The sequence below is a fragment of the Semicossyphus pulcher genome, unplaced genomic scaffold (genome assembly GCF_022749685.1).
Source record: "Semicossyphus pulcher isolate SPU_LCO1_2020_fin unplaced genomic scaffold, fSemPul1.0.p SCAF_3, whole genome shotgun sequence".
NCBI classification, from domain to species: Eukaryota; Metazoa; Chordata; class Actinopteri; order Labriformes; family Labridae; genus Semicossyphus; species Semicossyphus pulcher.
Genome location: NW_027211704.1, coordinates 7,879,705 through 7,903,872, shown reverse-complemented (window position 1 = coordinate 7,903,872; position 24,168 = coordinate 7,879,705). Strand labels below are relative to the sequence as shown.

At 40.9% G+C, this 24,168-nt stretch overlaps 3 protein-coding genes across 3 annotated transcripts; 1 reads left to right on the top strand and 2 right to left on the bottom strand.

The window, feature by feature from the left end:
* Positions 1-633: 633 nt before the first annotated feature.
* Positions 634-2,787, bottom strand: LOC138605991 (nuclear factor 7, ovary-like). The gene has a single exon (XM_069678450.1). The coding sequence runs from the start codon at positions 2,535-2,537 to the stop codon at positions 1,083-1,085; it is 1,455 nt and encodes a 484-aa protein (XP_069534551.1). The 5' UTR covers positions 2,538-2,787; the 3' UTR covers positions 634-1,082.
* A 2,116-nt stretch (positions 2,788-4,903) lies between these two features.
* On the bottom strand, positions 4,904-6,370 carry LOC138606459 (nuclear factor 7, ovary-like). The gene has a single exon (XM_069678928.1). The coding sequence runs from the start codon at positions 6,368-6,370 to the stop codon at positions 4,910-4,912; it is 1,461 nt and encodes a 486-aa protein (XP_069535029.1). The 3' UTR covers positions 4,904-4,909.
* A 1,820-nt stretch (positions 6,371-8,190) lies between these two features.
* On the top strand, positions 8,191-23,894 carry lmcd1 (LIM and cysteine-rich domains 1). Its single transcript, XM_069679106.1, has 7 exons — positions 8,191-8,829; positions 15,419-15,504; positions 16,899-17,154; positions 20,498-20,647; positions 20,844-21,095; positions 21,351-21,569; positions 22,115-23,894. Exons 1-7 carry the CDS (start codon positions 8,803-8,805, stop codon positions 22,223-22,225), a joined length of 1,101 nt encoding a protein of 366 aa, XP_069535207.1. The 5' UTR covers positions 8,191-8,802; the 3' UTR covers positions 22,226-23,894.
* The last annotated feature ends 274 nt before the right edge of the window (positions 23,895-24,168 follow it).

Here is a 24,168-nt window from a genome sequence, read left to right as displayed (position 1 = left end):
AGCTAACAGTAACAACTAGCAAACTTCACTGTTTTGTAGTGTTACAGGATACTAAAGGAAATGCATAAATTGTTAGCTAACAGTAATGGTGACAAACTAACAGCCAGCTAACATCACTGTTTGATGTTACAGAATAAAGGAAATACATAAATTGTTAGCTAACTGTAATAGTTGCTAACAGTAACAACTTGCAAACGTCACTGTTTTGTAGTGTTACAGGATACAAAAGAAAATGCATAAATTCCGAGCTAGCAGTGATGGTAACTAACATTAACAGCTAGCTTACATCACTGTTTGATAGTGTTACAGGATACTAAAGGAAATGCATAAATTGTTAGCTAACAGTAATGGTAACTAACAGTAACAGCTAGCTTACATCACTGTTTGATAGTGTTACAAGATACAAAAGAAAGTGCATAAATTCCGAGCTAACAGTAATGGTAGCTAGCTAAAAGTAACAGCTAACATTACTGTTATGGCTACGGTGATGTTAGCTAGTTAACAATTCCCAAACTTAAGAATGCCGTGGTCCAATTTGAAATCTAAAAACACTCATGGCCTTCTTGACTCCTTTAATCACACAACTCTGAGCAACACTGGAGACTGAAGTGAAGTATTTCCAGATGTTTTTATTTCATGTGAAAGTGGGCCAAAGCCATGCACTGCAAAAAATCCCATCCATGTACATATCAACATATTTTATAGTAATAGTTGCAAAAAAGTTAATAATAATCCCAAGTAGCAAAATATATGACCAGTTATGTCGAGTTTACATCTGAAAAACGTACCTACAGTAAACTTAAAGTGAATTTAACATTAACCCTACATTACCTGTCTCCACTTTTTAAAATGAAATAAGCAATGCTCGTACAAAAGGACTAACAGTTCACAATAAAGTAAACATTTTCAAGAGAAAAAGAATCTCCCAACAAAAAAGCTGAAGAATATTTCACTATTCATGGCCCTATATCCCTGGTATTTCTATCCATTCATATACAGATTTTTTTTTAACTTTTGCAGTTTTTCCACTCTTGAAAATCTTAACAAAAATACCAACAAAAACTACATTTCCAAATTGGGTATCACTGAGATGGCCAGTAGAAACTGTAGAGACTTTTCCATAATCCTGTTACTGAAGTGACAATGGGTTGGTCCCCTTTTACAGAGACTGTCACTGGTAAAATCTTCACTGGGTTTCCAGTTGCTGTGCCAATGAATGGAAACATCCTCTCAGTGAAAGTTTGTTTGAAGGTGTATATCTCTGTCTTGGTATCAGAGTCAGAGAATGACAGCATTCCTTTGTCCCAGTTCAGATGAACTCTGATCCTCTGGAGGTTCTTCTGCACTGAGAGAACTGTGTCTGGGAGTGGTGGAGAGACTGCTGTGTATTTTCCATCAAGAAAACAGATTTCAAAGTATCCAGTTCCAGTTTGTCCTTTCTTTGGAACAGACTCTTGTACCACACCTATGCCCCAGCATTTTTCATTTCCAACCTCAACTTCCCAGCTGTGAGTCCCTGAGTTGAAGCCCTTTGAGCCCAGGACGCAGAAAAGCAAATCAAACCTCTCTGGATTATCTGGAAGCTTCTGTTTCTCTCCATGACTCACACTGGTCAAATCTTCCGACAGAAGGAGTTCTGGATGAGCAGAGTTTGGATCCAGAATCACAGGAGAGTAGGAGACCATCTCCTTCATCTTGCTCCAGATGTAGTAGCTCAGGTTGCCCAGGTGTTTGACCTCGTCTATTAGAGCTCCTGAGATCAGCTCTGGATCATCCAGCAGAGGGCGCTGCTGGACTCTTTTCACTGCAGCCTTGTAGTTCTGCAGGAATGAGACATCTTCAGCTCTCAGCTCCTCCTTTGTGGCTCTGATTGTGTCTGAAAGAGCTGCTATCTCTCTGATCAGAGCCTCAATCTTCTCCTTCATCATCCGACTCTTCTGCTCCTCTTCCTCCCTCAGAGCAGAGATCCTGGCCTCCTCTTCCTCTTGTAGAAACTGGTGAAGCTTCTTAAACTGCTGTTGAATCTTGTTCTCTGTGTTTCTTGCCTGGATCTTAATGTATTCTGCTGTTTGATCACAGTTTCCTTTAACTTGTTCCAGGACCTTCAGTTTATCCTCTACAGGCTTTAGAGATTTCTGTAGCTCCTCTCTATGATCCTTTGCAGCTTCATCGATGGGTCTGAATTCGTGGTTCTTGTGTGTCTTTGAATCTCGACAGACGACACACACCGGCTCTTGATGGTCCAGACAGAAGAGTCTGAGTTTCTCAGAGTGCAAACTGCAGAGAGCCTCAGCGTCAGCTCTCTGATCTCTCTCCTCTAAGAAGGCCTCACACAGGTTCTTTAAAGCCAGGTTACGAGGTGGATCACTCGACAAAGATACTTCCTGACATAGAGGACAGTTATTTATTTGTTTCTCTCTCCACCATCTCTGCAGACAGTCTTTACAGAAGCTGTGGCTGCAGGACAGAACAACTGGATCTTTAAAGATTTCCCGGCAGACAGAACAGGAGAGATCGCCCTCTGATTGAGAAAACATTTTTAGTCTCTGTGTTGAGCTGAAAGTCAGTCTGTCAATAAAGTCCCCTCAAAGTTACTTTCACTCTCAGTCGTAGCTCCTTTAAATATCCTTTTCAGCGGCTTGAAGTGGAATCAGTTCTCCAGTAATCCCAGTGTTACCATTGCACTTCTTCCTGTCTGTAGCCTGTCTTTGCAAAAATCTCAATATTTGTCTGGTGGTGAGTAGTAAAGACAGCGGACACAAAGAACAGTAGTAACTTATGAAGCATGTCATTTGATGCCCTTACCTGATGAACGAGAAACACTAAAACAACTCACACCCATTTGGTACATGTGACCACACCTTCAGTAAGTATTGTATGTGGTGGCAAAAGCAGGTTAACTATTCTGTGTTCAACAGTGTGATAATGTCATAACATCTCCTGCATGTGAGGCTGGCTGCAGTTATAAACTGGGGAATTCTTTACATTTTTAATTTTAAATGGTTTCAAGGTGAGGTGTGCAATTCTAGTCGACTACAGTTTTTGTAAAAGTTTGCAAATATCTCCTTACGGTCCACTAGCTTTCTGTTGAGAAACACTCAAACAACTCACACCCATCTGGTGCATGTGACCACACCTTCACCAAGTATTGTATAAATATGTGGTGACAAAAGCAGGTGAAAGTGAACTATTCTGTGTTCATCAGTGTCATGATGTCATAAAATCTCCTGCATGGGAGGCTGGCTGCAGTTATCCTGCCTGGTCCTGTTCACCAGTCCATCGCCTGACTCCCCTGGACTCCAACCAACCTGGTATGTATGCTATAGCTCTTCTTTGTGACATACCACTTGTACCTCCATATTTTAACTTCCAGGGCTGATAAACTCAGTCAAAAAGAAGAACCAAAAACTGCAGTTCCTCAAGTGGCCACTAGAGGCTGGCATCTGTCCCATCTAGGCTGCATGCCAAAATGCCAACATTTGGAGCAGAAACAAACAGGTTTACAGCCTGGTACAAAACATGTTTTGGGTCTCTGTAGCTCACTTCTCTAATCATGACAACTGTACAACTGAACTTAACTTTAAGCTTTATATTATGGCTTAGAATTATGCCTGATAATGGACATGGTCAGTTTGAGTGACAGGTGGGTTTAAAAACAACATGTTAACCCATTATAGCTAATCTAAGCACTAAACCACCTCCTAGCTAACATCATTGTTTGATAGTGTTGCAGGATATAAAAAGAAAGGCGTGAATTCCTAGCTAACAATAATGGTAGCTAACAGTAACAGCTAGCTAACATCACTGATTATTGTTACAGGATACAAAAGTAAAGGATTAAATATTTAGCTAACTGTAACAGTAGCTAACAGTAACAACTAGCAAACGTCACTGTTTTGTAGTGTTACAGGATACTAAAGGAAATGCATTAATTGTTAGCTAACAGTAATGGTAAATAACAGTAACAGCTAGCTTACATCACTGTTTGATAGTGTTACAAGATACAAAAGGAAATGCATAAATTCCAAGCTAACAGTAATGGTAGCTAGCTAAAAGTAACAGCTAACATTACCGTTATGGCTATTTATGTTAGCTAGTAAACAATTCCCAAATTTAAGAATGCCGTGGTCCAATTTTAAATCTAAAAACACTCAGGCCCATCCAATCCTTCACTCACTCACTCACTCACACAACTCTGACTAACACTTGAGACTGAAATTAAGTATTTCCAGATGTTTTTATTTCATGTGAAAGTGGACCAAAGCCATGCACTGCAAAAAAATTAAAATAAAAAAACCCATCCATATACTGTACATCTCAACATTTTTAAGCAACAATATATTTGAAAGAGTAAACGACCTCTAGCTGACATAGATAACACGAGTTAGTAAATCCATGCATCGTTGAATTACATTTGAAAAGCAATAAATATTGATACCAAAAACATTGAAAACTACAAAATTTCATATGTGCTCACAAACTCTTGATACATTTTGATCTGACCCTCTTTGCTTTTTATTCTTAATGATTAAATATTAATTTGTTTTTAAGAATCATAATACAAAAAAATAGTTAATAATAATCCACAGTAGCAAAACTTATAAACAGTTATGTCAAGCTTACATTATAAAACCTACCTACAGTGAATTTAACATTAACCCTAAGTCAAGAGTCTCCACTTTTTAAAATGAAGTAACCAGTGCTCTTACAAAATGAATGACACAGTAAAGTTAAAAATCTCCCGACAAAAAAGCTGAAGAATATTTAATAAGCCTTATTCCCTTTCACTGTCCATGGTCCTAATATCCCCGATATTTCTACCCATTCATGTGGATTTTTGGTCTTTGCAGTTTTCCACTCTTGAAAATCTGTGAAAATACCAACAAAAACTAAATTTGGGAATTGGGTATCACTGAGAAGCCCATCTAAACCTGAAGAGACTTCGCCATAAGCCTGCAAATGAAGTGACGGTGGGCTGGTCCACTTTTACAGAGACTGTCACTGGTAAAATCTTCACTGGGTGTGTAGTTGTGGTGCCAATGAATGGAAACATCCTGTCAGTGAAAGTTTGTGTGAAGGTGTGTATGTGTGTGTTGGTATCAGGATCAGAGAACGATAACTTTCCTTTGTCCCAGTCCAGATGAACTCTGACCCTCTGGAGCTTCTTTTGCACTGAGAGTACTTTACATGGGAGTGGTGGAGAGAGTGCTAAGTATTTTCCATCAAGAAAACGGATTTCACAGAATCCAGTTCGCATTTTTCCTTTCTTTGGAACAGACTCCTGTACCACACCTATGACCCAGCGTTTATCATTTCCAACCTCAACTTCCCAGCTGTGAGTCCCTGAGTTAAAGCCCTCAGAGCCCAGGACAATGGGGAAGTAGTCAAGCCTCTCTGGATTATCTGGAAGCTTCTGTTTCTCTCCATGACTCACACTGGTCAAATCTTCCGACAGGAGAAGTTCTGGATGAGCAGAGTTTGGATCCAGAATCACAGGAGAGTAGGAGACCATCTCCTTCATCTGGTTCCAGATGTTGTAGCTCAGGTTGCCCAGGTGTTTGGCCTCGTCTATCAGAGCTCCTGAGACCAGCTCTGGATCCTCCAGCAGGGTGCGCTGCTGGACTCTTTTCACTGCAGCCTTGTAGTTCTGCAGGAATGAGACGTCTGCAGCTCTCAGCTCCTCCTTTGTGGCTCTGATTGTGTCTGAAAGAGCTGCTATCTCTCTGATCAGAGCCTCAATCTTCTCCTTCATCATCCGACTCTTCTGCTTCTCTTCGTCCCTCAAAGCAGAGATCCTGGCCTCCTCTTCCTTTTGTAGAAACTGGTGAAGCTTCTGAAACTGCTCCTTAATCTGGCGCTCTGTGTGTCTTGCCTGGATCTTAATGTATTCTGCTGTTTGGTCACGGTTTCCTTTAACTTGTTCAAAGACCTTCAGTTTGTGTTGGAGAGGCTTCAGAGCTTTCTGTAGCTCCTCTCTGTGATCCTGTGCAGCTTCATCAATGGGTATGAATTCGTGCTTCTTGTGTGTCTTTGAATCTCGACAGACGACACACACCGGCTCTTGATGGTCCAGACAGAACAGTCTGAGTTTCTTAGAGTGCAGACTGCAGAGAGCCTCAGACTCTGCTGAAGCTCTCTGATCTCTCTCCTCTAAGAAGGCCTCACACAGGTTCTTTAACGCCAGGTTACGAGGTGGATCACTTGACAGAGATACTTCCTTACAAAGAGGACAGTTATTTATTTGTTTCTCTCTCCACCATCTCTGCAGACAGTCGTTACAGAAGCTGTGGCTGCAGGACAGAACGACAGGATCTTTAAAGATTTCCCGGCAGACAGGACAAGACAGATTCTCCTCTGATTGAGAAAACATTGTCTCTGTGTTGAGTTGAAAAACAGCAACGATACCAGAAGACTGTCTGTTAATAAAGTTTCCTGAAAGTTACTTTCACTTTGAGTCGTAGCTCCTTCAAATCTCCCTTTTCTTATTTGGAATCAGCATCAGCTTGAAGTGGAACCAGTTCTCCAGCAATCCCAGTGTTGCATTTCTTCCTGTCTGTAGCTTGTCTTTGCAAAAGTCCCAATATTTGTCTGGTGAATAGTAAAGACACTGGACACAAAGAACAGCAGTGCCTTGTGACGCATTTCATTTGATTTCCTTACCTGTGAAAAAGAAACATACAAACAACTCACACCCATCTGGTGCATGTGACCACACCTTTAATAATATGTGTCACATGTGTGACAAAAGCAAGTGAAAGTGAACTATTCTCTGTTCAACAGTGTGATAATGTCATAACATCTCCTGCATGGGAGGCTGGCTGCAGTTATTACACATAATTAGGGCGGTCGCTTTGAGTGACAGGTGGGTGCTGCTTGCTGTTTGATGCACATCACTAAAGCTAATTCAGTCACCGAACTTAACCTCTCGGGCTGTCTGTGTTGGTGGTCCCTTCTTGGGATTTAAATATCAGACCATTCATATGGATTGCTGTGTATTTAATTGTACTTACAGGCCGTCCGAGAAGCCTGTGACCCATTTAGTGTTATATGTTTATATGTTTGCACTGATTAGCAGGTTGGTGTTGAGTTCACCATACCTGGCTTGTTAGCTCGTTTAGTGTTTGTCATGCATTTATCTGTGTCAGTCAATGCTGTCTCTAAAGTTCATAGTTCAAGTTATTCTGATGGGAAAAAAGGATGACATAGTATAAAGAGCGAGAACATTTGTGTAAGGAGGAGGTCTTGGTGGACTTTGACTTTGAAGAGGCCGGTGTTCATGTCCTGGTTGACACTTTACTTCACGTACATGTATATAAGTCGCATCACTCATGTCTGACTTTCTACTTAATTTGCTACGTAATGTAACTTATTTACATCAGTAAGATTTGTAACTTAACTTTTATAAGTTAAGTAACCACCATGCTTATTTTACCCCAAACCATGATCTTTTTCCAAAGTTGTTTTTTGTCTTAAACTAAACCGATTACAACAAAAATGTTAACCACCAAAGGTCTTATTTTTGGTTTTCTGAGCTTTTGAGAATCGACTCAGTCTGCTAATGAGGCGTGAGTGTTTTTTGTTTTTGTTGTGTGCCCTGCCTCACTTTTAGCCCCATTGGCCCCATTTCTAACCCAAGCTGGGTGTTAGGCTCTATTTAGATGAAGTCAGCCTTGTCTCTTAATCTCTGTTAGCCTTGCATGGCTCTTTCTCGCTTCGTTTTCTCTGCCTGGATCTGTCTTCTAGACTTGGTCTGTTTAGCCCTGCTGCTAAAACTAGCTTTGCTGCTCTACTCTCTGGCTCTGTTTAGCCCAGTTTGGCTCTATTTAAATGCATTTTGCCTTGTCTCCTAATCCCTGCCTGGCTCTCGTCTGCACTTTACGCCTGTGGTTAACACCATTTGTCCCTGCCCAGCTCTGATTGGCAGTTTTGCCCTGCCTGGCTCTGTGGTTTAAATTCTTCTGAAGAGCTGCAGAATGAGAGGAGGAGGAGGAATCAATGAAGTTCCCATTGGATGAGAAGTTTTTCAGGCTCACTCTGATTGGTCGGCAGAGCGTGAGCAGGGATTTCCTCAGGGCTCTCTCTGTCTTTGTCTCAGATTAAAAACACAAACAGTTCAGTCAGGCCTCGCTGCGCCAGGTAGTCATCCAGTCTGCAGAGAATCAAGACTTAATTCACACCCTGATCTGCCAACCTGCAGCAGAATATTTAAGTCATTAGCAACAGTACAGATTTTGTTTTAAAACCAGAGACCTCCCTGACCTGAGTCTGCAGCTGTACAAGGTCTGCAACAGTAACACAGGAGCTACCTGTAATATTTAACACATCAGGGAGAAAAACAGAGGGTGAATTCTGTCAGGTGTTTGAGAGACTTTCAGTTTCCCTTCAGAGGCGTGTTGGAGCAAAACCAGGAGGTGAAGAAACCTGCAGAGTTCAAGTTGCAGAGGGTGGAGAGGGAGAGCGAGCAGCAGAAGAGGAGGAATCAGGAGGGAAGAGGGGAGGAAAAACAGAACAGACAAGGAGAATTTGAGAGCTTAAGAGAAAGGAGGTGAGCTCAGTTGTTGCCCTGAGTTAAAAGTTAAGTAATGGGTGATGTTTTTCAGCAGGAATGAGATGAAAGTCTAGACGGTGAAAGTGCAGTGGGCTGTGGAGAGCCGGCGGAGCAGAGCGGCGGCAGGAGCGACTGTGGGCGGGGAGAGAGGAAGTGTGGTCGACAGGAGAGGAATTTAAAGTCTCATTGTTCTGGAAGAGCTGAAGGCAGAGGGAGCTGAGCAGGAGAGGAGACACAGACAGACAGCGGACAACATGGATGTGAGCTCAGCCATGGAGAAGGTAAGACACGAACACTTACATCTAATACTTAATCATGGATACTTCCAGATTAATTAAACTAATGAGGAGGTCAAGGGTCAGAGGGTCAGCGAGTCTGATGATGGAGGTCTGGAGAAACTCTTGTGTTGGAAAGAAGGTTTTTACTAAATGATCTGAGAAAAGGGCATCAATGAACTCAAAAGTGGACCTTTTTAAATCATTGAGAGTTTTAATCAGCAATTCAAAAATCTTAACAGGATTGAATGAAGGTTGAAGGTGGAAGCTTGAATGGTTCTAATACGTCAGATTTCTATGATATAAAACCTAATTAATGCTTTTTTTTCTCGTTCTTGAAAAGGCAATAAGAGGCAGGGCATTTTGCAAACACAAACACACATAAACCATACACTATAAAAGAAATGCATTACTGTCTGCATATTCATGTCCACTTTGGATGTGTGAATTAATATTGCATGACCAGGCACAGAGGAGTGACGGGAAATTATGCATGCAGCCACTGATGTGCAGACAAAACAGAATCATGAGTTCTGGGTCAGATGGCATTTAACAATCATGAATCCACGGTTTGTTTAGTTGCACTGATACATGAACAATTAGCAACTTAGAGCCAGGCCAGGCTTGATTGCATGACTACATTCATTAAAATCATCTTGGTCCAAAGAACTCTGTGAGGAAATAATACGTTTTTGCAACTAAATTAATTTCCCTGGTACAGAGAAGCAGTTTCTATTCTGTTTTAAAATCACTTTTGCTTTTTACGTGTGGTGAAAATTTGATCAACCAAAACTGTGGTGAACCAAAATATTCTTCTAAGGAGACTGGCTGAATTTGACTTGACTTTATTTGTTGGAGATGATTTGCTTCGCTCTGTAAAAGGAATATATTGCAAGAGGAAAAGGTGCAACAGTTAGCGGCCAAAACGTCAGTTTGAGCGATGGTGTGATGGCAGGAATCTCTCTGCTTCCTTCACATCCATCCTTTTCAAACAGCTGGAGATTTCTCACTCAGGCAGTGAAGGTAATCCAGGACAACGAGGACCCGATCCCCCCCAGCTGGGTCTGTTCTGTCCTGGCAGCTGAGAACAGTTTGTCTCCCGCAGATCCTCCTCCTGTCCATCCAGAGGTCACATCAGTCTGATGGATCTGATGGATCAGTGTCACCTGTCGAGGGTTTGATCCCTCCTGCACCCCTTTATAACCCTGGAGCTGGAAAAACTGTCATCACCAGGATGGAAATAACCCGCAACACATATAAACACACACACACACACACAATAGGCTTCAGGATTGTGGAGTTATATGGTAGCTCTGCAAACAAAATACAAAACACAAACTCTTAAACTACATAAATGAATTGAGCGGAAACTCTCATAAAATATATAATTATTTGATTAATATTTTGTCTTTAAAATGCCAGAGAAATCTAAAACCATCTGTAATACTGTCCCGTAGCCAATCAACTATAAAGAAAGACAAAGAAAAGCAGTACATCTTCCACGAACGAGAAGCTGGACCTGGGGAATGATTTACATTTTTAGTTTTAAATGATGCAAAGTGGGGTGAGCAATCCTTGTTCATGTTTTTGATAAAAATGTATGTATCTCCTTACAGTCCACTAGCTGTTGGATTTGTTAGGTAAAGAATTATATTGTGTTTATACACAAACCTTGTCAACAAGGGAACCAATAAAGTAGCTCAGAGAAAGTCACATAATAGCTAACCACTGACATTTAGCTTAGCACTGATATTTAGCACGCAAATTCAAACGAGATGGCGGACTCTTATATGGCCGAGGAATACACTTTAAATGTTAACGTTGATGTTCGCTATAGTAGCAGGAAAGTTGTTTAAGTAACCTGGAAAGCCACCTTGTCCACTGTGCGTGTGAGCTTTTCAGCAGCAAAGGCAGTCACTCGTTAGCTACTCTGCTAACCCACAACCTAGCTAAAGACAGCTACATTACCTGTTGTTGGTCGTTTGCTTTACATCATGGTACTTGTTTGTCGATTGTGAAGGATTTTATAGCAACAGTCTTAAAAGGTATGAACAATCTTTCTCCTGAATCATACAGCCGATCTTTGAAATCATTAATCTTTGGTCTAAAAAAGCAGTTTTTTGAAATTATAGGTGCAAACTTAAAGTTAATACTCAGTTTTTACAATCCCAAATACAAAGACAAAATGCATCAGCACATTAGGCATTGGGCGACATTTTGAGTGACTGTTTGAGAAAACTGAAAATTGAGAAACTACAAATCTATGTATACAGTACTCCCGACCAATCAAACCGCTGTCTCTTCCTTATACACCAACTTACACTTTGAATATTGACTGACAAGCTTCTCTGTATTGAAAGCGCTAGTTCATTTGTTGCATATAGGCTGTGATTTTGTGGTAGCAGGAGAATAACAGGAAATATCCAGGATGCCATTTGACAAAGTTCAAGCCTCACACTTAGGACGTTTGTCGCCTCATTGACCTACAGCTTCTTATCGCACACCGTTTCCTGCTGGTTCCCCTTCACATAAGCGACGTGTTTAGAATAACTCAGCAAGGCTCAGCCGACTCTGATCCAACTACAACATACTCGCCTTATCTAACTCCTAAATATAGAGCTGCCACGCTTTCACTCTTTCTGAAAAAATGCATTTCTCGTTTGGCTCATTTCTATCATGGGGAAGTTGCTGTTATTCAGGGCAACTAATAATGCTCTTAATTGTTTGTGGTTAAGTTAACTCCATTAAATCAATTTAAGGTTGTGAGGGAGTAACTAAAAACAGAGGAGTTAGACAGAATGTGCTGATAAATAATGAAAAGTTTTAACTTTTTTTTTTTTAAAGTTATTATTATTTCCTAAAATTGATGTGTCATTGATCGTCTTCTCTTGTTTCCTGTCACTTTCTATCCATAAAAGGTTAAAATGCCTGAAACATACACCAGACATTACTTGCATCATGCCAGATTTGTCATGGCTGGTTTCAGGCTGAGTAATAGGTTTGTCTCTTAATTAGATGAACTTTTAAGTCATGTCTCCACTTACTGTGACTCACATGCTCCTCATAGAGTCATAGTGAGTATACTTACAAAGACGAACACCATTAAACAAACGCTTTGCTCCTGACGTCACATTGCAGTGGTTCACAACCTTTTTGGCCTGCAGAAACCTCACAGTCCTGATAGATGACTTCCAGTACCCCATCATTAATCTATCATCTTGAGTGTCATTTAATACCACTGATTTTAATAAAGTGGATATTGTTACAATACTTTTTATACAACTGAAGTGTCAATATTAAGGATGGCTCTGTCAGTGAAGCTAAATGTTTCAACAATTATCCATTAGACTTTAGCTAACTGTGAAAATCAATTATCCGTTTTAGCTAACATTTTTCAACTGATTATCCAGTACTTTTAGCTTACTACTTCAACTGCATACTCTAGTTTAAGCAAATTAGTATTTAACCGATATCCAATATCTTAAGATAACTATTTCAACGGATTATCTCTAAGCTAAGTATTTCAACTGATACGTTTTAGCAAACTGCTTTAACCGGTATCCAGTATTTTTAAGCTAACTACTTTATATCCATTGCTTTTAGCTAGCTACTTCAACTGATTCCACTAGTTTTAGCTAACTATATCAACCAATTATATCTTATAGTCTCAGCTAACTTTTTAAACCGATTGTTCATTACTTTCAGCTAACTATTTCAACAGATTATCAATTTGTTTTGGCCAACTACTTTTACTGATTACCCACTGCTTTTACCTTTATAATTCAACTGATAATCTGGTACTTTTAGCTAACTAGGGCCTACTTTAACTGACCAATCCATTAGGCTACTTTTAGCTTACATACTAACTAGCTAACTATTGCAGGAAATTCTATTAGTTTAAGATAACTACTGCAACTGATTATCCACTAATTTTAGATAACTAAATCAGCAGATTATCTATTGGTTTAAGTGAACTATTTCGAGATATTAAATTTAGCGAACTATATGAACTAATATCCAGTATTTTTAACTATTTCAATGGATTATCCATTGATATTAGCTAACTACTTTAATTATCTACTAGTTTTAACAAAATATTTCAAAGGAATATCAATAAATGTTATCTATTTATTTCAACCAATGAGTTTTAGCTAACAATTTTAACCGATATCCAATATTTTAAGCTGACTATTTTAACAAAGTATCTATTAGTTTTAGCTAACTGTTCAACTACTCCACAGAGCTATTAGTTTAGTTTACTAAAGGGGATGTTTTTTTGTTTGCTTGTTTTTGCCTTTGGACTAAGCCAAGGCGAGCAATTCTTTTTTATTTGAAGGCCGATTGCCTCACAGAAGCGTGTCGAAGGCTGTCCCAATTCGAAGGCTCCTTCAGATGCGGCCGTAGGGTGCATCCTTCGCGGCCCATCGTATCCCGCATTGTGCGCTAATTCAAACGAAATGGCAGACTTTTAAACGGCCGAGGAATACACTTTAAAATGTAAACGTTGTTGGTTTTAACTCAATCGAATAGCAAGTGTTACACGTGGTTAAGAAAACGAAAGGGCCCTTGAAGGAAATTATCTTATATAAGAGATGACGTTACGTGACGTTAGTTATGCTAGCTAGTTAGCCCACTAGCTACCTGTTGCTAGGCGACAGAAGCAGCGTTTGGTGACGCAAGGGTAGACCAGACCGCCTCCTTCGAAGGCTGCAGCCCGTGGATTGGGACACGGCTTTAGTTAACCAGATCAAGTACAACAGACCTAGAATGCATGTAGGGTCAGCATACTTTTGGCCATGCAGTGTTTTTGTTTAAAGTACAATTTTTTTTCAAACATTCAAGGTCACTTAAGCTTGTGCTGCCTGTTGCTTTGTTGCCCACATTTACAACTATGGGCCTAATTCTCATGGGGGGACAGAGCATGACATAATTAAGACATTATCAGAAGAGAGAGAAAGAGAAGCTTTCATTAGCTGAGAGAGACAACAGATGAGTGTGTTTAGAGGTGTGAAGAGAAACGCAGTGTGTGTGTGTGACAGTGAAGAGACTGTTGAGCAGTTTGTGTTGAAAAGGTCTCAGTGATGACGGCCGAACAAAAACAGCTGAAGAAAAACTTCAATACGTCCCTCAGGAATACACTGACTGACAAAGTGTGTGTGTTATTATTATGTTGCTGAGTTGGCAACTGTCGACACTCACTTTGAAGAGAGAAGAATGTGGAAGAATATACTAGTGTTTAAAAACAGGGGGCATCTGCAGTTACAAAGGGATATGCAGGAAGATTATGCAGTAGAAATAATACATATACAGTATATTTGACATATGTTCGATTTTTTTTCTTTCTTTCTTGTTTGTTTAATCAGTTCCAAGTTTTATGCAAAAAATTACAATTAGCAGTTTTACAGGGGAGTATTTATGTGCGAGTAAAGACAGATGGAAAAAAAACGAATATCCCAAATGTCAAACTTTTCCTTTAATGCTGCAACATAGTACATTAATGATGTTATTCTGGCTTTGTGTCGACAGTTTGGCGACGGTTGTTTCCTGTTTCAACGTGACAATGCCCTCCTGAACAAAGCAAGGGCATAAAGGAGTATTTGCTTTTCCCACTTTGGTGTTGAAAGAACTTGACATGTGCATCCTACATCCTGGGATAAGATAAGCCCTAGGACTCAATGTCACAATGTCACAAATATTCTCGTGGCTGAATGGGAGCAAATCCCTGCAGCCAATTTATCATCTTAGAAGAGCTTGTTCTTCTCTATTTACAGTATATGACATGTTTAAATGTCTCATAGAGCTTGTTGCAGTAATGCCTGGTGACCGATGGACAGGTGGACAGTCTGTCAGCAGGATGTTTTAGCAGAACACTCGTCGGGTTACCAGAGGCTTTAAAAACCGTCAGTCATTCCTGAATGTGTTTTTTGGCTCATTCACTAAAGTAAGTTTATTGTGGCCTTCGACTGGCTTTAGGCTGTCAGATTAAGATGGAGTTGATTTAACGTAGTAAAGTGACGCGTAGAGGTTATTAGTGATGTTTCTTGTGGGTATGTGCTTTTCTTTGTAAATTAAAGGAAAACAGGAAAAGGAAAGGGGAGGCAAAGTGAGGACAGAAAGACAAACCATGAAGAAGAGCGAGCGCGAAAACAGAGTTGAAGTGAGTTTAGTTTATACAGATGTATAGAAGTGAGGAGGAGGACGATGAGAAATGGAGAGCTGGGACGACAGATAAGACTGTTTGTTATTACTGTGATGATGATGTCACTGGGTGGACCAATGAGATCATCCTCACTGAGCGTATCTGTGTACGTGTGTGTGCGTGTAAACTCCCGTCTCTTCCTCCCACACTCACTGAGAAAAGTTAAAACAACAACTTTTCCTTCTCATCCAACACTTCCTCGCATGTCACAATAATCACCGTCACTTCAGGCTGTTGTACAGATATTAAAACAAAACTCTGCTGAACTCATTTGACTTCAGATACAAAGTCAAAGCTTTGATAAGTAAGTCAAACTTTTCTTAACAAGTGATTTGAGTTGTATAAATACTTGAAATGTGTAACATCATTGTGTTTGTGCTTTGTGTCTCCTCTCAGATGTCAGTGAAGCAGAGTGCAGGAGGCTCAGCGGCGTGTCGCGTATGTGAGCAGAGCTGCTCTGGATTTCAGCCACATTCTTGGAGGTGCAACGCTTCCCTGTCTTTCTTTGTCCTGTTACTGTTTATATTCCCTTAAAGACTAAAAGAAAAGAAATGAAATGAAAGTAATGAGGAGAGATGAATACAGTCCTCATGGTTTCCCCCCTCCTAAAGCTCCTAAAGGAAGATTTAGTGGTTTTGTATGTTAAAGAGTATTGACTGAAAGCCGTGACTCAAGAGGCTGCAAACACACATGAAAGAAATGCACAGGGATGATGGAATAAGGATGCATCATTAGTTATCAAAACTCAGCACCAAGTTTAATTCATTTAGTTTGAAGCAGCCAGTGCACTCCTGTGAGGAAGTTACATGAATCAGCTTTTTGACATCTAAGATTCATTTTGTCTCAATGTTTTAAATGGATGTTAAACTCACAGCAAAAGGTAAACAACAGTGATAGAAAACTATGGGGGCAAATAAAGGCCAAAAAGATTTTCAGCTTGTAAAATAATGTTCACAGCCTGCTGTTGTGTTTCACGTTTTGTGTGCATGCGTGAAGAAAAAGTGTCCTCACACATTCAAGTTTGTTAATTAGTAAATCAGTTTTGCAGGTGTAGAAATATTTTGTGCTCACAGAAAACATTTGTATAAAGTTTTTGTAGCTGCAGAAACTGTTTGTGTTTGTGGACTTCAAATTTGCGGCACAATGTTTTCAACTTTGATATTTTACAAAGTCTGAGTTACAGACACACAAATTTCCTATGTGCATGTGTGAACCTGAAGTTACAGGCTATAGGTTATATGCGCACATTTTCTTTGCGCCTCAGCTAACAAGCCAATCAGCTCGCCTCCGCGTTGTCCATTGACCATCCAATCAGAGGAAGCTAAACTTTTTTAGAAAACATTTATTTAAAAGGGTCAAAGGTACAAGAAGAGAAGTCAACCACAACTCCCAAATTGCATTTCAGTGACGAGCATTCAGCCAGGGTTGCAATAATAAAAAGAGTCTTTCCTTACATGAACAGAGACATGTCGAATATCACAGAGCGCACAACATATAATAACAGTTTGACCAGAAAAAATACACTGAACACTTAAATATCTAAATCTGCTTGGAATTGATTGAAATGTCATTTTTTTTGGTCACCTTGCACAAAGTAAAATGTAACAAACTTATCATGGTAGTAGCCTTATGTTTTGTTCGCTGAACCAAGATTTGTCACAAACTTCCCCAATTGATACCAACCCAATTCATATTAAAGTAGACCAATCAGGCATAAAACCTTCCAAGGCCAGTATAGGCCTTCAGAAAACCTTCCAACTTGGCAACATAGATGTTAGTTCTTCAAGCTGTTCATGTAATATATCGTTGTTTAACCTCTAAACACTTTATGCCTTCTTTTCTCTCTCCCATCTTTCTTGACCTATCCACTCTGCAGGAAAGCTTGTATCGCCTGCGGCTGCAGCACGGTCGACCATGCTCCAGGGACTGACGTTGAAGATGACCAGCGAATGGGACGCCTGCTCGCAGACTCGCCCTGCGGCCATTTAACGACGAAGGTCAAAGGAGGCGGCGGGCTGCGCATGTACAAGAGGAACCGCATGATCGTGACCAACCCGGTGGTGTCACGTAAAGACCCGACCTTCAACACCACCACATACGACTGGGCGCCGGGCGGCCTCAACCAGACGCTGGTGAGGATCAGTGTGGAGTTCAGGAGGTTGGTTGTTCGTGTGAAGCTGCAGTCTGTTGGTCTTTGGCAGCTCTTAAAGTCACATTTTAGTCACCAGAGAGGCTGCTGAGATCCACACAAATCTAGTGCAATCATATTTGAAATGAGAAATTCATTGTATGAACTCATCAGGTATCATCTGAAGAGGATATAGCCTCTGGGTGTGACGGCAAACTTTTCGGGCACTCCGGTTCAGCCAGCAGTTAGCGATAAATGACTTCCAACCAAGACTTCCTTTTCCATGCCCTGCATTGAGATCAAAGTGAAGTGAAATTCTCCCCTCCAGATATGTCTGCTAAATAAACGCTGTCATTTTTTTGTTTCATTCCATACCCCGGAGGAGCGCCCGTTCATCTGTCTGTGCTGAGTCTCAGTTTCACTGTAAATAGTAAGTTACACAGAGGCTGCACTCTGGCTTACTTCAGCGGTATGAACCGAAAAAGAAACAGATTTTCTTGTGATTGACTTTAATTAACGGCTCTTAAGTTTGCTGAAATAACAACATCAGGATGCACAAGTCAAAATGAAGCTTTGTCAGGTCTGTCCTCAAGAGGAGAAGAAAACTACTTTAAGATGAGAAGTTTGTTGAACGGAGGTCGGATCGATCATTTCTTATGCATTCAAGGAAGTCAGGAAATCTAATCGCTGAACGGCTTTCGTGACGCAGCCTCAAGCGAATATAGGCTATCTGAAGTTGAAATATCTGATCTTGAACAGATTGTTAGCTGAACTTGCAGCAGATGTTTGTTTATAGAGATAAATAAGAAGCTAAATCGTTGTCAGATGACGCTGATGGGAGCCGGGTTGTCATTACGGAGGATTACGTTCCGGCTGCTTTAGCTCTCCTCACGGACTGTTTTTTCTGCAAACGTCCTCGGTTAACATCCCTAGTTTTAAGCTGTGTTTTCAACCTCCTGTCTCACATGCTTATAAAGAAAGTGAGTGAGATCTTTGGGCTCAAACTTTCACAACTGTTCAAGCGAAAAATACACAAATTTACTGAAGGTAAATAGGAAAACTACATATTATTCCCATTCTAAAGAGACGCAGTTCACTCTCTGCAGCGCTCTCGCTGTGTCAGACTACACCGTCTGGTTTCCATTAAAAACCGACTCAAGTATGTTTCAGGTTTCACAACCTCTAATTATGAGGATGACAGTGATTATTGAGCCCTGCAGCACAGCAGGGGAGTCGAGGGGGACGTCACTATGGCTGAACTTGTAGAGACACAAACTGGGACTGCTTTCAGGGTGCTTATTTCACCCAACTCTTTAATATTGTGAAATGAATCTGCAGCTGCAGACTGTTCGTCACTATCTGACAGCACACAGGTGTGTCACTGAAACACCTGGACAGTGTGAGGATTAAATGTGATGCACAGACTCCAAAAGTGTCATCCTGCCAAGTTAGTAAGAGGAATCATATGTCTGATGCTTGTTTTTGAGAGTTTATTCACACTGCAATGTGAGGCCAGTGAGATGCCAGCAGAGTGCAGAAATAAAGAGACAAAGGGCTTTTTAAATGGATCAGCAGTGCCACAGATATATGAGGACAAAAGCTAAACAAGCAGAGAAATTATCGTTTATGTAATTTATTTTTTTCATATATTTTTCATTATAGACTGTGGTGTTATGAGTCTTATATAAGGTAGTATAAACATCAACAGGTTATAAAAGTCTTCACCCACACAGCAGATATGAATACCTCAGCAGTGAAGTCTGCGTTTTTATATGAATTCTTTGGAACAGGTGAATGTCAGAGGCGCTCGGTGGATATGAGGCTGTTTCATAGACGTAAAGAGTTCTTTCAACACAGCAGATATTTTATTTTGTGTGCTCAAGCTCTGTATATGTGCTCAGAGGCAAATAAAGTTGATCTTTGGCCTACTAAACTTTAGAACAGTGGTTCTCAACTGGTCTAGCCTCAGGACCCACCACCACCTCTTTAATGACGAATCGCAACCCAAATTTTTTAACCAGTCAAATTGATTTAATTAAAATCTGTGCAGTTTGGACCTGAGATGAAACGACACATCACAGTATGTCAACATCACACAACACGATAGTATAATAGTCAAGCAGAATGACCAGCAGGTGGCAGTGCATAAGATATAGATAATATTTCCTCTACAATTCGTTCACTTAGCCGCCTTTTTCAACAAAAAACTAAAAAAGTGCAACATAAATGCAACTACTGTCAGGCTCATCAAGTTTCAAGAATGTAAAGCTAGCTGGGATTACCTAATCAGTGGATACATGGACTGTGAATAAACTACACCACTACTGAATGCACGTCAAAGGAAACCCATGTCCTTCAAAGTAAAAGCACAGCAAAGACTTTTGTTTTGTTTTTTCAAGCACACATCCGCGACCCACTGAAAACAGCTCCATGACCCACTTTTGGGTCCCGCCCCACCAGTTAAGAACCAGGGCTTTAGAACAAAGGACAGGTTGGTTCAAACCCCGGTTTGGACAAAGTTGGCCTTTCTGTGTGGAGTTTGCATGTTCTCCTCGTGCATGCGTAGGTTCTCTCCGGGGTCTCCGGCTTCCTCCCACAGTCCAAAGACAAGCTGGTTCATTGGTGACTCTAAATTGCCTGTAGGTGTGAGTGTGAGCATGAAAGGTTGTCTCTATGTGTCAGCCCTGTGATTGACTGGCGATCAGTCCAAGGTGTACCCAGCCTCTCGCCCAATGACAGCTGGGATAGGATCCAGCCCCCCGCGACCCTCAACAGGATAAGTGGGGGGGCTTCTAGGATATAAGGATATAAATACTCTTGCTGACCACTGACTTAAACTAAAATGCATCTTACAAAACCGGGTCTAGCTAATATCACCAAAAAAAAGTAAAAAATCTCCATCAGTTTCTGACCTGCAGCTCCAGTCCAACCCGCACCACTTACCAAGTTACATTTTAAAATTGCAGTTCCTCTCTTTGCCTGACGGTGGCAACATCAACATGTGCACATCTGCAGGTCTAAATTGCTGCAGGTTTTTTTTCTTTGGCTTTTACCTTTATTATTAGATAGGACAGATGAAGTGAGACAGGAAATGTGGGGAGGAGAGAGTGGGGGTTGACATGCACCAAACGGATCGGCAGGCCGGGAGTCGAACCTGCAGGGCGCCTGCTCTACCAACTGAGCTAAACCAGCGCTCCTAAATTGATGCTGTTGTTTTCCTCTTGTAGAAGTGATAATTACAAAATGTCTTGTTGTCAGGTGAATCTGCAGCCTGATAAGTGTGCTCAGGTGGTTGGTTCCCATTTACTAAGTTGCTGTAAAAATAACCAAAGTAAAATGCCCCTCAGGCGATGCACTACATGGAGCTCATTCCGGAGACTCAGCGTCCTGTTGCGGGTACACATGGAGCGTTGGAGCGACGCAGGCAGCTCTTAAGTCAGCTCCCCATCTACGATCAGGACCCCATGAAGTGTCAGAGCCTGGCCAGCGAGGAGGAGGTACATACAATTTAACTACATGCTAACATTAGTCTTATTTCACTGATTACATTTATTTTAACGTGGTATAAATCTTTCTTAATTCATTCCCCATACAACAGACCTGTTTTGCTAATAACCCAACTATTGATTAAAGCTTATATCAGTTTTAAAGGCTGACAAAAAATGTTCTTACTTCTCTTATATCTTCCTGCAGATTTCCTCCATGCTGCTCTTTGTGAAGCACTACAAACAGGAAGTGCTGGGAGTCGGGGAGGTGGCCTTACCTGGCGAAGGTGGAGCCCTGATGGAAGCAGCCAATCAGAGGACAGCGAAGGAGGCCAAGGAGCGCAGCAACAGCGACAAGAAGAATTCTCTGGAGCACCAGGGACACGACTCGACCAATAGCAGCTCTGCCCTCGCTGCTGGTCCTACTAATGGAACCGACAGCAGCGCTAAGACTGAACATGTGAGGAAATAATGTGTCTGACATCTTTGAAGTTAAAATCCTCGTATACTGATTGCAGCTTCATTGGTTGCATTTCTAGTCCAGTCCAGGTAGTCTGGTCCAGTTCTTTATAAGCTTGCCCTTTCTTGTCAAATTTTGCAGGCCTATGTTGCACTGATAAAAAGTTCTGCAATACCATGAACGCTTAATTACTATTCATTGCTATTTGAACCAACTTTTCCCACACTTTAATATCCTCCCCTCTCTCTCCTGCAGCATTGTTCTGGTTGCCATGGTGAGGTTTCCAAAGAGAGTCCAGCAGTTTACGCAGAGCGTGTCGGTTATCACAGCGCCCTGTGGCATCCCACCTGCTTCATGTGCTCAGAGTGCGGGAAGGGGTTGGTGGACCTGGTCTACTTCTGGTCCAATCAGAAGCTGCTCTGTGGAAGACACTACTGTCAGACGGTCTGGCCGCGATGCTCCGGCTGTGACGAGGTGAGGCAACGTCAAGGTCGACTTCTGTTGACATGATTACAAACAAATGACAAAGTAATGTCTCAGGGAGATTGTCCAGCTAGCTACAATGTTAAAAAATGTGCATGTTTGTTTGAAGTAGAAGGTACACTTTAATAATCCCTGAGGGGAAATTTAATGTTTTCGCTCTGTTAGTACAAACATGCACACACATCAGCCTGAAATACACCCATGCACAAACAGGATTATATGGACATGCATTAATGGAGAGATGTCAGAGTGAGGGGGCAGCACATGGACATGCGCCCCGAGCAGTGGGGGATTCGGTGCCTTGCTCAAGGGCGCCTCGACAGTGCTCAGGAAATGACACAGCACCTCTCCAGCTACCAGCCCCAATTTCCATGCTTTGTCTCATGCCAAGTCCCTACGGACTGAGCTACTATCTACCTTTGACACATTAGACAGGGTTAGAATAAGCTTGTGACCTGGAGATAAGTCTTCTTCGACCTGAAGATCTGTGTATGTGTGTAACGATTATCTCCTCTCTTACGTCTCCTCTTCCTCAGTTGATCTTCTGTCAGTCCTTTCACACGTCAAAAGACGGCCGGACGTGGCATCCTCATCATTACTGCTGCTGGAAGTGCGGACAAAACCTGGACACCCCCTGTCAGCACTGAGACACTCGCATGATAATGTATTCAGCACAACGTGGTGATCAGTTTGAAGAAGTTTAAGCACTACTAAAAACAGATTTACAAGGTGCTACAGACACCGAGAAGCAGATTGTTTTATATTAAACAAAAGAACAAAGTACCAGATAAATACGATACAAATAAGTAGCGCTTTAAGTAAGCGGTTGACATCTAGTATTTCACATTAATCTCCAGGTGATATATTGATGTTTAAAATACTTAAGGTGACACTGAAGTACTCAAAGACGTGTTCAGTTGAGCCTTCCGGTGTTTCAAGTACATAAAGAGATGTTTAACTGACACAAAAGTGTTTAAAGCACTTCACAACATTTTGAATTATTAGCACTTAAAGCTCTGACAGTGAGGGGAGCCAGATGTGCTGGTTTCAGTCTGCAGAGTTTCAGATGCAAACAGCAGCTCACAGGACGGAGGAGCAGACCTACAACATGATGACAAATGTGTGTGAAATTTCAAATCAAGGGCCACTATTACGATTTGGTCTCTTAAGGATTTGCTCACACATGCACTCCTGACAATTTCCAGAAAGTTTCAAGACAGTCTACCCCTGACATTTTCCAGAGTTGACTTTTCACACACGTCCCTCACAGCAGGAGGTTTTCCCTGTCGGATAGAGGGGGTTTCCTGAGGCAGAACATGTTTGCAGTTTGCAGACACCTCTGCTGTTGTCGTCTTGTAAACGATCCTTCTTCTTCAACCATGTTTTTAATCATCCTGTTACGTGCTGCTCTTCCGGTTTCACACCGGTCACATGATATAAACGTCATCACCCCTCCCACTTGCTCGCGGTGAATTTTACCTGCTGCGTTCACACATCGGCTCACCCCGACTTCTTGCAGACATTTTACCAGGAGGCTGCAGGAAAAAGTCTGCATAAAGTCGGGGTCTGTTTGCGTTCACGCACGTAGCTTACCCGGACATGTCGGGAAATTTTCAGGAGTGCAGAGCATGTGTGAAAGAGGCTTATGTTTCTTAGTCCTGCTGTATCATCTCCTCTGTGTCATGTAATTATAGCTCTCTTTGTGGTTTTAAAAATAGCATTAAAAGCATAAATTTAAACTAGCATAACTTAGCGACAGGTTGTTGACCAGAGAAGGTCAAGGAAACCCAATTCAATGCAACACTATCAATAGTTAATGGTGGCCTTTAAAGTTTTATCACATTAAATCAAGTGACAAAGTGTTTTTGCAGTGAGAATAGTTTTACATATGTTTCACTTTAGTCAGATAACACAGTGTTTAGTTTGTTACACATCAGGTTTGAATCAATGCAGCTTTGTGTTTTACAAGTCTAATTGTTTGACCTCAGAGAACTGGACAGGCTGGAGGCTTTTAACTAATTAAAACTATACAGTTTAACACTATTTTTATTGTTTCCCTTCTGTGGATTTTACAATAGATTATGTTTAATAGTTACATTAAGTTTGGTTGTTTGTTGTGCCATCTGTACAAATAGTTTGAATTTTATCTTTTAATCTTTTAATGTGTTATTTTCTTCCTTTTCTTTCTGCTCAAACATTTAATTCAAACTGCTGATTCGTTTAGCATTTGACTTCTTTAATAAGCACAAGTCTCTGTTGCTGCTAAACGCTTGATGTTATGTTGCTAATAAAGTTTTGTATTTTGCTTACACTTAACTGGGGCACATTTTTGTAATCCTGTGTGTTGTCTGGCTGCAAAAATAGTATTTTGAAATATGCTAAAAAAAAAGTGAGAAATAAAATCTGCGCTTGACAGATCAAATCAACACAACATGAGCTAATACTTGCTCCTTTTTTATCCCTTTGTTTTAGAATGACTGCTGTTAGCATAAACTGTACTGGAACCAAAAACATTATTTTAGCCAGTTAAATTATTTAATGTTTTTAGCTAAAAATGTAGCATAAAGATGACACTACCGTTGAATACAAC

Excerpts from the sequence above, each read along its gene's own strand:
- LOC138606459 (XM_069678928.1), bottom strand. The coding sequence starts at position 6,370 with ATGTTTTCTCAATCAGAGGAGAATCTGTCTTGTCCTGTCTGCCGGGAA.
- lmcd1 (XM_069679106.1), top strand. The coding sequence starts at position 8,803 with ATGGATGTGAGCTCAGCCATGGAGAAG. Across the intron at positions 21,096-21,350 it reads GCAGCGCTAAGACTGAACAT|CATTGTTCTGGTTGCCATGG; the intron begins GTGAGGAAATAA and ends TCTCTCCTGCAG. Across the intron at positions 21,570-22,114 it reads GATGCTCCGGCTGTGACGAG|TTGATCTTCTGTCAGTCCTT; the intron begins GTGAGGCAACGT and ends CCTCTTCCTCAG.
- LOC138605991 (XM_069678450.1), bottom strand. The coding sequence starts at position 2,537 with ATGTTTTCTCAATCAGAGGGCGATCTCTCCTGTTCTGTCTGCCGGGAA.